Source organism: Phoca vitulina, unplaced genomic scaffold, assembly GCF_004348235.1.
Source record: "Phoca vitulina isolate PV1807 unplaced genomic scaffold, GSC_HSeal_1.0 scaffold31, whole genome shotgun sequence".
NCBI lineage: Eukaryota > Metazoa > Chordata > Mammalia > Carnivora > Phocidae > Phoca > Phoca vitulina.
This window is the reverse complement of record NW_022589734.1, coordinates 13,977,016-13,991,223: the sequence shown is the minus strand read 5'-3', so window position 1 is coordinate 13,991,223 and position 14,208 is coordinate 13,977,016. Positions and strand designations below refer to the sequence as shown.

Genomic DNA, 14,208 nt, shown 5'->3' with positions numbered 1-14,208 from the left:
TTGTCTTTTCTTTTTTTAGAGTGCGTCAGTTTATAGAAATGGTGAATGGTACAGATAGTGAAGTACGATGTCTGGGAGGCCGAAGTCCAAAATCTCAAGACAGTTACCCTGTTAGTCCTCGACCTTTCAGTAGTCCGAGCATGAGCCCCAGCCATGGGATGAACATCCACAACTTAGCATCAGGCAAAGGAAGTACTGCACATTTTTCTGGTGAGACTCAGTGTTATGACAGCACTTTTTAAGTTTTTACCCTTCTTTATGCTTTTGAACCAAAATTAAAAATGTTTAAAAATCTGGACATTTCCACATAGCTGTTTTGCATGCATGCATACTTGATCTCACGATGTTCTGGAAGAATAATTGTCAGTGGATCAGATTGGTGTGTTTTTAGTCCTAGGAAGGTAACTTGAAGAAGAGCTATTTCTGAGAATAGGTTATTAGCAGATTTTCATAAACATAGGTCAACATTGGAGTTGTCTCTGGAAATGAAGTCATAGACACTTGGTGAAGATAGAAGGTCACCGTGTGTTCTGACGATGTGGAAATGTGCAGGGGATGCTGCGACGGTGGTGGCTTTGGTCCACCCGGCAGCACGCCTTGCTGGGCTGCCTGCTTTCTCATCCTCTCCCCGCCAGCCCCCTACAAACTCTGCTCTGCCCGCTTCTTTTCTTCTTGTCCCTTTCTGGGCTCACCGGTCTTCGTCTCTCGGGCTTTTGGTGTTTTGTTTTCTTTTTAATTTTTTTTTTTTTTTTTTTTTTTTAAAGATTTTATTTATTTATTTGAGAGAGAGAGAATGAGAGAGAGCACATGAGAGGGGTTAGGGTCAGAGGGAGAAGCAGACTCCCTGCCGAGCAGGGAGCCCGATGCGGGACTTGATCCAGGGACTCCAGGATCATGACCTGAGCCGAAGGCAGTTGCTTAACCAACTGAGCCACCCAGGCGCCCTCTTTTTAATTTTTTTATTGTTATGTTAGTCCCCATACATTACATCATTAGTTTTTGATGTAGTGTTCCATGATTCATTGTTTGTGCATAACACCCAGTGCTCCATGCAGAACATGCCCTCTTTAATACCCATCACCAGGCTAACCCATCCTCCCACCTCCCTCCCCTCTAGAACCCTCAGTTTGTTTTTCAGAGTCCATCATCTCTCATGGTTCATCTCCGCCTCCGATTTCCCCCCCTTCATTCTTCCCCTCCTGCTATCTTCTTCTTCTTCTTTTTTTTTTTTTTTTAACATATAATGTATTATTTGTTTCAGAGGTACAGATCTGTGATTCAACAGTCTTTCACAATTCACAGTGCTCACCATAGCACATACCCTCCCCAATGTCTATCACCCAGCGACCCCATCCCTCCCACCCCCCCACCACTCCAGCAACCCTCAGTTTGTTTCCTGAGATTAAGAATTCCTCATATCAGTGAGGTCATATGATACATGTCTTTCTCTGATTGACTTATTTTGCTCAGCATAACACCCTCCACTTCCATCCATGTCGTTGCAAATGGCAAGATCTCATTCCTTTTGATGGCTGCATAATATTCCGTTGAGTATATATACCACATCGTCTTTATCCATTCATCTGTCGATGGACATCTTGGCTCTTTCCACAGTTTGGCTATTGTGGACATTGCTGCTATAAACATCGGGGTGCATGTACCCCTTCGGATCCCTACATTTGTATCTTTGGGGTAAATACCCAGTAGTGCAATTGCTGGGATCGTATGGTAGCTCTATTTTCAACTTTTTGAGGAACCTCCATACTGTTTTCCAGAGTGGCTGCACCAGCTTGCATTCCCACCAACAGTGTAGGAGGGTTCCCCTTTCTCCGCATCCCCGCCAACATCTGTCGTTTCCTGACTTGTTAATTTTAGCCATTCTGACTGATGTGAGGTGATAATCTCATTGAGGTTTTGATTTGGATTTCCCTGATGCCGAGCGATGTTGAGCACTTTCTCGTGTGTCTGTTGGCCATTTGGTTGTCTTCTTTGGAAAAATGTCTGTTCATGTCTTCTGCCCATTTCTTGATTGGATCATTTGTTCTTTGGGTGTTGAGTTTAAGAAGTTCTTTATAGATTTTGTATACTAGCCCTTTATCTGATATGTCATTTGCAAGTATCTTCTCCCATTCTGTTGGTTGTCTTTTGGTTTTGTTGACTGTTTCTTTTGCTGTGCAAAAGCTTTTTATCTTAATGAAGTCCCAGTAGTTCATTTTTGCCCTTGCTTCCCTTGCCTTTGGCGATGTTTCTAGGAAGAAGTTGCTGCGGCTGAGGTCGAAGAGGTTGCTGCCTGTGTTCTCCTTTAGGATTTTGATGGACTCCTGTCTCACATTTAGATCTTTCAACCATTTGGAGTCTATTTTTGTGTGTGGTGTAAGGAAATGGTCCAGTTTCATTCTTCTGCATGTGGCTGTCCAATTTTCCCAACACCATTTGTTGAAGAGACTGTCTTTTTTCCATTGAACATTCTTTCCTGCTGTGTCAAAGATTAGTTGGCCATAGAGTTGAGGGTCCATTTCTGGGCTCTCTATTCTGTTCCATTGATCTATGTGTTTTTGTGCCACTACCATACTGTCTTGATGATGACAGCTTAACAACAGTTCTCTCCTTTCTTGGCTTTTATGACATCACTTCTCTAGGTTTATTTCCAGTTTTTCTTAGTCTTCTTTCTTTCCTTGTCTCTCTCATTCCATTCTTCCCAAGGGGTTCTCTTGCCTTTGTACGTTCAGCTTTCTGAAACAGAAGTCAGATACTGTTTCCTTTCCTTTCATAGAGTAATAACCCCTTTGCTTTTCCTCCATCGGCACATACCTTTCTCCATCACTGCCTCTCATTTTATTTACATCACCATCCCGTGCATGCCCATGATTCTCGGGTTTGTATCCTTAGCCACCTCCCATCTTGAAGCCCATACATTGACTCAGGTGTGGACAGCTTCTTAGCTTCGGTGTATTTATATATTAAATGGGAGCGATGAGAACACTGCCCCCTTAGGGGGGTTGTGGGGATTAAATAAGATCCATAATTAAGCCTTCAGTAAATGTTAGAGATGGTAATTACAGCCCACAATTAATATCCTTATATCCTTTCAAAGAAGTTATCTGTTTGTTTACTATTTAAGTAATGCATTGGCTGTCCTACATTGTAAAAGTTTCAAGTGCAAGATCAGAATATGGGTACGTTATTTACAACTTAATAATAATTTAATGTGTGTTTCTATGTTCATGCATCTTTTTCTTTTTTTTTCTCCCAGGTTTTGAAAGTTGTAGTAATGGTGTAATATCAAATAAAGCACATCAATCATATTGCCATAGTAAACACCAGTCATCCAATTTGAATGTACCAGAACTAAACAGTATAAACATGTCACGATCACAGCAAGTTAATAACTTCACCAGGTACGTGATCTCACTAGTTTTTGCATTACTGTAAGCAACCTAAGTATAAATGTCATCGTTTTTAATAATTTAGAAAAATTGAATTATACGGTCTATAATGGGGGTCTGGAGGTTTCCAAGCCCCCAGACAATAAAAGGGTAGGGAGTAAGTTCCCCAGAGCTTTTCAGTCTCCCCGTGTGCACACAGCCTCTTTCCATTGTGCCTTCCTCTGAGTCTGCATTCCTTCTTCCCCCGCCGGGGCCGTAAGAATCCATTCCAGGCTCTGCCTTCTTCTGGTTTTTCTGCCGGCACCGGCCTGTACAGATGGTCACGTAGATGCTGTTCTTATATTTCCCAATTAAATCACAGTGGAATATTTACTCTCTCGAAGTAACATAAGATACGTTTACAACTATTTTTTTCTCTGTGTGGGTTTTTTTGGTGTAAATGTGTAGAATGTTTCCTGAGTTCCAAATAACTTTATGAAGAATCTTTTTTGAAAGCCTGTCTTTAGGAAGCTTGCTTATAACAGCAAATGGACCTTAAGTCATTTAGTAATAAACATATAGCATGAGCATAGTATTGAGGACCTCTTGGGTGTCAAACATTCTGCTAGGCCTGGTCTCTGACTTCAACGAGCTTTGAGAGGGGGATGTCTACAGGACTCTACTAAAATCCTTGGTACACTTGGGTTGAAGATTCCTGAACCTAAAGGTTCGTGGAATGTCATCATTATTTGAATACTAGTGTATGAGAGCAAGTTCTTACGAAGTCAGCCTGCCCAGATCATCCAGCATCTAAATTCATTTTGGTTCAGGACTAGTGAAATGACAAAGATAATACAAAAAAAAAAAAAATCATGGGTAGATTTTATCAATTTGATGTTGGTTTGGTCTTACCGCGTGAATTGATTGGTCGCACTGCTATTAGGGGGAACGTGCATCAGTGCAAAACTTTCTCATCAGAGGAGAAAGAACCTAACTTTTAACATGGAATCTTAATGGAAACATGATTCTGGAGAAAAAATCTGTATTTGCAGTTTGGGAGAATAATCAGAATATCCAGATCATCAATCCCAAGTGATGACTTACTGAAGTGATGGTGTTGTGTGGTGCGGGCTGCGGTGGACGTCCATGGAAGTGGTGGTGTGAGAAGAACGGTAGAAAAAACGGCTGTCCCTGGCAGAGGAGATTAGGGTGGTCTTTCACAGGAGAAATGACGTACTAGAAAATGGAAGATTAGAAGACTGGGTTGTAATAAAAATTATGTATGGAAATTTAGAAAGTTGAGCCTTTAGTACTTGTGTGCTTTGTAGCGTGTAGGGACAGTGTTGGTGGAGGGTTCTGCCGCTGTCTGGGGGCAGGGCTGGGGGCAGTTGGTGGGTCATTCTCTTAAGTACTCTTCATGGCAGGAAGTTGCTAAAGAGACCCATTACTCCCTGAGTTCAGGGAAGCAAGCTCACTGGGAGGGTTTGGTGACACAGCATCCTCTGGGCGCAGGGTAGAAGGAGAAGAACGCCTCACACTGTTAAACAGTAACAGTTACTTTATAGTTGGTAAAGGCCGCCCTTACGGTGGGATTGCAAAGTAGGCGAAGATGCTATAAACTAGTAAAACCATTTTACAGATGTAGAGCTCAATACCAGAAGTGTAGATGACTTTTGGGGGCGAGGCGGGGGGTCAGGTTCAATAATTAGTGGCTAGTAAGTTGCAGAACTGTGACTATTTCTCAGGATTTCTGACTTCCAGATTTGCGCCTTTTGCATTATGCTGCACCCCACCCTCCACCCCATCAGAAATGCTGCTCCCTCCCCTCCCTCCTAACTTCTGTTCAGGCAGGCTGTGACACTCAGTCCCGTTGTTACTCTTCCAGGACGATTTCCTTGATTGCGTCCCAACCAAATGTTGGGTCACGCCTTGGAAATAACTTTCACCCGAGGGCTGATCCTCTGCCCCTGGAGGCCGGAGGCTGTTCCATGGTGTCCGTAGCACCTAACACAGAACATGGCTTAGGAGCTCTTAAACAGGTGTTGAATGAAAGAATCCCTCCCACGTACTATATTGTATTGTCAAAAAAAAAAGTTTAGTGTATTTATTAAGATCACTAAAAACTATGATCTTAAGAATTTCCATTAAATTAAACATTGATTTTTCTTATCCATTCGCAAAGTTCGTCAAGATAGAGTAAACCAGGGGTGCCTGGCTGGCTTAGTCAGTTGAGCATCCGACTATTGATCTCAGCTCAGGTCTTGATCTCAGGGTCCTGAGTTCAAGCCCCGCATTGGGCTTCATGCTGGGTGAAGAGCCTACTTTAACAACAAAAAAAAAAGGTAAACAAGCGTTTTGGACTGATGGGGGAATCCTGGGGCCATTGCCCCCTTCTTCCTAGATCTGTGTCTTTTTCCAGCATGTGTTGCTGATAGAAGCAGTGCCCCCACACGTAAACACTTAACCTCGCTCGCTCACCCCGAGGTGTCACCGGTGGTCGTGTCTGGTGGCATCGCGCACAGAGCGCTTTTTGCTCATCTGCATTCAGGGTTGCTTTTTTCTACAAATGAATATACATTGCTTTTTAAATGAGAAAAGTGCATTTTAATATATTTCCTGTGTTTTCATCAAGTGTGTCCTTCTGGACTGTATAATCCTTACGTAGATCTTCACCGGGAAATCTTCCAGAATAGGTGTTTGTCATTCTTAGAGTGCGGGGGGGCGGGGGGGGGCGGCGACAGCTTCACTGTGTCCAGATGCAGGTGCTGGTGCGGGCTGTTCGTCAGTAAATGAGACACAAGTGAGAGTGGGGAGCAACCTGAGTATACAAAATGGCCTTTTTAAAATTAAGATTTGGCAGTGCTTTAGCTTCTTGAGCCAGTAAGAAAGCCCGTGGGAGGCAAATCGTGTTGGGTGCCGACAAGGTCGGAGAGGACCAGACACAGTGGTTTTCCAAGTCATCATTTACCTTTGCGGGAGGCTGCGTTTCTAAGGAGTGAGGACAAATGCCACAATGTCAAGACCATTAAAGAAAAAAATCGTCTTAGGAGAGATGAATATGAGGGCAGGAAAGAGGTGAAGTGGGATCCGGGAATAGTTTAAGAATAAAGTTTTCCCCTTTTCTTCCTTGAATGCTGGAAACGCACACCGGGTGAGGGTGGGGGGTCTTGGGGCAAGGGCTGATGAACAAAAAACGAACTGCAGATCTGAGCTGGAAAAATCGTGGGCATACACTCTTTCCCCCCTCCCCATCCAGGAGTACAAATTTGTTAAGAGCGAGTTACATACTAGCTTTGAAGACCTTCAGGATTGAACTAACACCTTTTTTTGCAGATTGCTGTCGCCTCATATTATGAAGTCAGTTTATAAGTAGGCTTTGTAGTTGAGTCGTAATTTATTTTAAACTAAGCTACAAGTATGCGATTTCTAAAATTAGGTCTGTTTTTTTCATTTCCAGTAATGATGTAGACATGGAAACAGAGCACTACTCCAATGGGGTTGGAGAGACTTCATCCAATGGTTTCCTAAATGGTAGCTCTAAACATGACCACGAAATGGAAGATTGTGACACCGAAATGGGTCTGCAGTGATATTTCTTACATTTTTAATAAAAAATGATGACCACAAGGTTATGTTTTTACTTGTATTGATTCACAGCTGATGAGCATAAATCAGATTTAAAGATGTATGTGCCACTGGACTTGACAGTAGTACCTAGTCCCGGAACTGTCCCGTGAGAGGGGCTGCGAGCGGGAGCGGAGGCCCTTCTGTGCCTTCTGCAGTTAAGTGCTGGCCAGTTGGCTGTGCAGAACCGTCCCCACTCGGCTGCAGGGCTGTCGTTAATGCAGCTCTACTCGGGGTAGTGTTAACTGTTCTTCAGGACGTTTGGGGTTGGAGAGGTGAAAAGCTTTTATACTTATCTCAACATAACCAGTAAAGGCCAGATGGGTAGAGATGATTTTATAAATTCTAACGCGACAATTTCTGACGCGGATTTAATGTGAATATATGTGACCGTGCGTAATTTAGTGCCTACGGGCCCATAGTAGGTGCTTAAGTGTGACCCATCCTTGTCCTCCCCACTGCCCCGAAAATGATGTGGCTGCAAGGTACATTAGCATGCATCATTTTGTCTTGTTGGTAACTTGTGGAGTCCAGTATACCGTAAAGTTAAACCATCAGCAGACTTTCCCATCAGTTGGCGAATGAAAATTTATTGGAACCTCAAAATTCTTAACTGTCTGAATTCCATGGCAACATTAGATTTCTGACTATTTTGAGGTTAAAAGGTCTTTATTGAGGATTATGTGTTCAATGTAGAATTCACTTTTTCAAACAAGGGGTTTAATTTAAAAGGCAGCCCAGGTTTACTGTGTCAGATACCAGCAGTCTCACCCTTCAGAGAGTAAGTTAAGCATGGTGATTAAGAGCAGGAGTTCTAGAACCAGATTACCTGGATTCGAATTCTGCAACTGCCGCTTACTAGCTGTATAACCTTGGACAAGTTTTTAAGAGCTCTGTGCCTCAGTTTCTTCGTCTGTAAAATGGGTACAGTAATAATCACAACCACCTATAGGTCAATGTGAAGATTAAATGAGCCAATCTGTGAAAAGCTAGTAAGCACAAAAAGTAAGCGCTCGGTAATTGTTGATTATTGTCATCCTTAGTAATTGTGTCATTAGTGATCCATACAATGTTACATTATTGATCAGTGATTGTTGTCAACCAAGATATATACCATACAATTATTTTGTAAAAGTGTGTGATTAACTCTTTCGGTAACATGGTGTCTTGTGTGTTTCTTTGGAGTCATTTAGCTTTTAGCCAGGAGGCATCCTTTTATTCCATCTCTGTTTGGTGTCAGAATAGCCTGAGAGGCAGTTACCGACTTTGTTCTTTTCTGCTTAATGCTGCTTAATGTAGTTTGAGAGATTTGTGCTTGAGCTCTTACTAACGTTTCCCTGTACGCCAGGTGCACCGTACCCTGCAAGGCGGTCACCTGCCTTTGAGCTGCGTGCTGGAGCTCAGAGCCTACGTTCTCGAGACGTAGAGGAAGGACACCTTTTAGCTGCAAAGTTTCATACTGAATTAAAATAAATCTACATGTTTAGATAAACCATTAGGTAGTAGTTGCTAAATGAAACGTACAAAATGTCATAAGCAATTGATGTTCATTTCTCCATTGTAGTAAAATACTCGTTTGTTTTGCTCGCAGAAGTTGATTCGAGTCAGTTAAGACGCCAGTTGTGTGGAGGAAGTCAAGCTGCTATCGAGAGGATGATCCACTTCGGAAGAGAGCTACAGGCCATGAGTGAGCAGCTGAGGAGGGAATGTGGCAAGAACACGGCAAATAAAAAAATGTTGAAGGTAGATTTGTTTTTCCTTGAAAAATTAGAGATGTGTCGAAGGAGTTCAATTGTCATTTTGTAAAACATTGAGTAGTGCCAGGAATTCTGGTTGGACTTGCAGTAAAAAATCCGGGTTAAACCCCAGTTCTGCCACCCGTCAGCACCGTATACCCTTTGTCAACTTACTTGTTTAGTTTTAGTTTCTCGTCTGTAAAAGTGGCAGAGTTATTAGAGGTGTGGGTTTGCTGATAAAACTATAAATTTGAGATATTTTTATTTCAGCAAACATTGTTCAGGGCTGCAGCGAATTGGATGTCTACCACATGGTTTTCATTTTGATGGTGATTGCCAAGACATTGGGTCATCTTTCAAAACCAGGAGAGTTAAAATACATCTTCAGATCTCTTCTGGATTGATGTGTATGACAGATGGTAAGATGGATAAAATTGCAGCCGTTTAGTACGTTGGCCACAATGTTACAGATCAGGTGCAGACGGACGGGTTTCCCCTGCCTTAAGTCAGCATTGCAGTTCGTTGTAGAGATGTTAAGGTTCTTCACAAGTTTTTTTTTTCGAACTCCTGGAAGTCCCAGTAGCCCTGTGAGTCTGTGAGACGTTAACCTAGCCATTGTATCTTTATTTATTTTTTTGTAAGGCTGCATCAGGTTGGGCTCAAAGGTGATTCGTTATAAATATTTTCTCCTGATGTTTTGAAAGAAGTCCAAACACAAAAGGGAGGTGCGTGCGGGGGCCCTGAGCCCGATGACGGGGTGTAGTGGGCAGGAGCAAGGCCTCGGCCACCCCCTCCTGACCCAGACTGAGCCAGTGCGCCAGCCAGCACCGCCTGGTCCCCCCAAACACGGCATGAAGGCGGCGCACATGAGACAGCCTCCTGCGCCGTGGCCTCGGGGTGGCACCTGTTGTGTAGACAGAACATACCGGCTTAGCCTGGGAGCGGGTAAGGAGCCGCTTACACACGTCGCCAGTTAAAGGCCTGTGTGGTCGTGTAATCTCAGTAGCTGGGGCGGGAGGGGAGGTGTATTCCCTGCACGTGGTACTTCATCTGCTGGAGAGCACACCCGCTGTTTCTAACGGCCACCCTCAGCGATCCAGAAAAAGGGGGGGTGTTAAATTATGATTTGTATGCTAAATAAAAGGAAATCGGTGGAATATGTAATTTAAACAATTTTTCATTTAAAATGTCAAATCATTTGGTGGGACTGGTGCAGCCACTGTGGAAAACAGTTTGGAGAGTTCCCAAAAAATAAAAATAGAAATACCAAGTGATTCAGTAATTCCACTACTGGGTATTTACTCAAAGACCGCGAAAATGGTAATTCAAAAAGATACATGCGCCCCTGTGTTTACTGCAGCATTATTTACAACAGCCAAACTATGGAAGCAGCCCAGGCATCCCTCGATAGACAGATGGATAAAGATGTGCTGTGTATATATATATTTATATATTATTTTTTTATATATTATTTATACATATACACACACAATGGAATGTTACTCAACCATAAAAAAGAATGAAATCTTGCCATTTGTGACAACATGAATGGACTTAGAGGGTATTATGCTAAGTGAAGTCAGAAAGACAAGCACACGATTTCACTCATGCGGAATTTAAGAAACAAAACATGAATAAAGACAAGACAAAAAAACGGTTGTTAACTAGAGAACAGGGGAGGTGGGTGGGGGCATGGATGAAATAGCTGATGGGGATGAAGAGCACACTTAACGTGACGAGGACTGAGGAACGTATAGAATTGTTGAATCACTGTATTGTACACCTAAAACTAATGTAACTCTGTAATTACACTGGAATTTAAAAAACACAAGTAAAAATCAGACATTCATCTATTAGGAAAATGGCTGTCCACATTTGCCCTGTAAGGTGGAGAATTCCTTGAGGTCAGACTAGGTCTTCACTCCTCCCCCTTTAACTCTATCTAATGCAGGTGGCACCTGGCTGTTTAAGGAATGTTTATTTAAAAGAGTTTTGTTCGTATGGGTGATGTTTATTTTTATCATACTAGAAATTCAAACTGTAATCCGTTTATTGACAAATAATCATAAACCCATTGGATATTTTTATGAAAAATAACTTCCAAAAAATGAGAACAGTGGCATTGCTTTGCCTTTGTGTGAGTCTCTTTAACCGCTGGGTGTGATGGAGGGGGAGCCGCGTTCTCCTCGCTCCCTGGACAGTCGCTCTCCTGCCGTCACACACCCCGCAGCCTCTGGACACCCCCCCCCCCCCCCCCCCCCGCCGTGCGGTTGTGGGAGCATGTGAGTGAGGCGAGAGAAAGTAGTATCTTCGTTTCATTATGAAAACAGCTCAGAGCTTACAGGACCTCCTGACATGGTCTCCGATTGGACCCAGGTGTGTCTGGACGATACTTGGGGAACTGCTGTTTTAGGGGAGACTTGGGGATACGAAACGTTAAGATTTCATACACTTTTTTACACTAGGTCATCTGACTGTTTTCCTGTTAAAACTTTATGCTAAAGGCACATGATGAAGGAATGGGATTTATGTAGTGTCTTTGAAAATGTAGGATTTCACTTCATCAGCTGACTGGCTTTGATTCCATTGTGCGTGAAGCTCCGAAAATGGCTTCATGTGGCCTCTTCTCAAAGAGAGTCCTTGGTTATATACGGAATTATGTAAAGATGTGATTCATCTTCTTCATCTAAAGAATGTGGATGGCTTTGATTTTGCCCTTCTGACTCCTAAGCAAATGCCAACTGCTTTACGAGACTTTCTTAATATCCTGAACTCCTTGCTTCCCCTTCCCTCAGCTTCCCTTGATCCACAGAGGGGTAAGCTGCCGAACTGATCCAACTTAGAAGCCCCTGAAGAACAGCTGGAGGATTCGAGGACAACATGAAAAGTTTCTTTGCCGTAGTTGAGAAGGTTTAGAAATTACTCCTTTTCCTTTTATTTTTCACTTCAGGGCACGTGTGATCATAGTGGGTATTTTTTATCTTTCATTGTGTGTGGATCTGCATAAATATCTGAATCACACATGCATAGAGAGAGAGAGAGAGAGAGCAAGATTTGTGTAAATGCGAAGGCAAGGGCCCCCCACGTGCTTTACCGGGAGGCGCCTCGCACTCCGCCGGCGCCGAGTACGGGGAGGAACCCCTGCAGCAGCCCCCCGGCTTCTCTCCGCTCCCCTGCGCCCACCCGCTCGCCTTCCCACCTGCCTACGCCTGCCAGTGGCCTTCAGGACAACCACGGGAATTTGTGGGGCCGCCGTGGACGGGCGCGCTGCGGGGCGGCGAGGCACGGCTGTGGGGACGGTGCAGGGTCCGGGGTGAGCGGGCAGCCCCAGCCGGCGCCGAAGCAAAAATCCAACAGTTCAGACTCACCCTGTTGGAAGCTGCTACGGTTTTAAGCCAACTACGAGTGCACTTTGAGAATCGCACCTAAGTGATGCCACATTGGCCTCGGAAGTTCTTCCCGCGGAGATCTTTGTTTCTGAAGTAAAAGTAACCCACCGTCCCATGATAGTTCACAGATGTTTTCAGTTTTGTGCCTTAAACACCATGTGCGTACATTCTGCCTAGTAATTATAGTTCTGCTGATTTGTATTGTTTCTGTTTACTGTCTTAAAAACTCATTTCCAGTTTCGATGCATTTAGTTGTTTTTAAATGGCTACATGATACTCCGCAATGCTGCTAGATCAGTTCATTTAAGCATTGCTCTATTAGATTTTTTGCTTTTATTCCAATGCTTTAGTGAACATGTAGGATATGTGTATCTTTGTTTCTTCCTTAAAATTATAACACTGGGAGAGAGTCCTAGAAATGTAGGAATATTAAAATGTAGGATATTAATAGAATGATTGAGTCAAAGGCTAGGATCGTTGTGGCTTTTGCTATATATTGCTGTACTGCTTTCCAGAAACCTCGACCAGCTTAGCAGCAGTAGAAAAGGAGAGTGCCAGAGGCACGGCCGCATTCATCTACTTTAGGGGGTTCCACACCAGACCTTAAAATTGCTTATTTGAATTTCTTTGGTCACCACCAAAACTTAACCGCCCTCCGGTAAGTTTTACTGCAGGATTTAAAACATTAATGTTGCTGCCCTGACTTCATTCCCCTTGTAAAGATAAAATAGATATTCAGGGAACCTGGTGGTGTAAACCTTCTTTTTCTCCTTTTAAGGTTTTATTAGTTTTCTTGCTTGTAGCTTCACCTGACTTCCAGGCTTTGTTCCTCGGTGTTGCTGTGTGATCTTTCTAAAGTCCAGTTTTATCTGTGTCAGTCCTCGATTTAAAACTCCATTGCCATATTGGAAAAAAATTCAAGCTTTTTAGTGTGATTTAGGGGCATCTTAGGATCTAACCCCTTACCTATGGTTCCATCCATGCCTTTCTTTCTCTCAGCCTGTTTCCATGGAGCTTGGGTCCCTCGCTCTGATGATGTCACGTGACACAACATACTCTGTTAATAAGCGGTCCACGGTACATTGTTTATTTACAGGTCTAACTTTCCTGTAAGACCCGTGTGGGTCCTGGAAACAGGGACTGGGTCCTGGTGATTGCCATCCGTGGCCTAGTGTCTGGCAGCCGTGTGCAATAATTTATTCAATTGTATTGAAAATACTGGAGCAGAATTTAAGGCTTTTTTCGTCTCAGTATCTAGATCGGCAATGAAAAGAAACTGCATCTTACTAAAATGAGTTCTGCACTAGCTGTGTGCTCTTAAGCTCTCCCTGCCTCAGTTTGCTTCTAAGATGGGCGCAACAGTATCCACCCCCTGAGGTTACTGTGAGGATAAAATGAGTCTATCCACGTTAGTGCTTAAAACAGGACTTCACCCAGTATTAGTGCATGATAAATTACTAACATCATTATCTTTGTCCATGAGGTTTTGTTTTGAATACTAGAAGAAGGTGTAAACAGAAGAAGGGTTGGTCCAGATTTGAGATTTGGGACTGTACCATTTCTCCTTTTTGGTAGCATGTCCGGATATATGGCCCCAAGGGGATAGTTTCTGGGGCAGTTCTTTAGTGTACTTGAAAAATGTATCTGTAGTATGGGGATGGGCTCCCACTAGGTGGTTGTGGGGTAAATTAGGTCTTGAGCAAAGATCAGTCCTTTAGAAATGATGTGACTGATCAGAGTTAGCTTTACAGGATATAGGACATTAATATTCTCTCCATCAGTAAATTCGGATGGAGGGACCCGGGAGACAGACCTGAGTAGCTCTGCGGGGTGCACTGTAAGGAGCAGGTCTTGTGATCAGCAGGTGTGGGGAGCTTCTTGCCTGTACCCAGCGTGTACCCGTAGCTGCGGGGGACTCCAAATCGGGGAATACATTTTTCTCTTCAGAGCCCTTTCCTTATAGACATGGGGGCATGCTGTCTGGCACGGATGAAACCCTCGGCGGTGTGAGACCGTGGAGGGGCCGCGGGTGCGGCTTGAGGGGTGCCCGTCCGTCCGCCCCCGCCTGGTGGCCTCAGACGGACCGCCAGAGCT

General features: G+C 43.6%; 1 protein-coding gene across 1 annotated transcript in view; it reads left to right on the top strand.

The window, feature by feature from the left end:
* RANBP9 (RAN binding protein 9) overlaps positions 1 to 14,208 on the top strand; it is a 90,802-nt gene that overhangs the window by 70,657 nt on the left and 5,937 nt on the right. The window contains exons 9-12 of the mRNA XM_032424985.1: positions 20 to 210; positions 3,254 to 3,398; positions 6,823 to 6,944; positions 8,581 to 8,732. Coding sequence (XP_032280876.1) covers positions 20 to 210; positions 3,254 to 3,398; positions 6,823 to 6,944; positions 8,581 to 8,732 — 610 coding nt within the window. The remainder of the gene's footprint in view (positions 1 to 19; positions 211 to 3,253; positions 3,399 to 6,822; positions 6,945 to 8,580; positions 8,733 to 14,208) is intronic.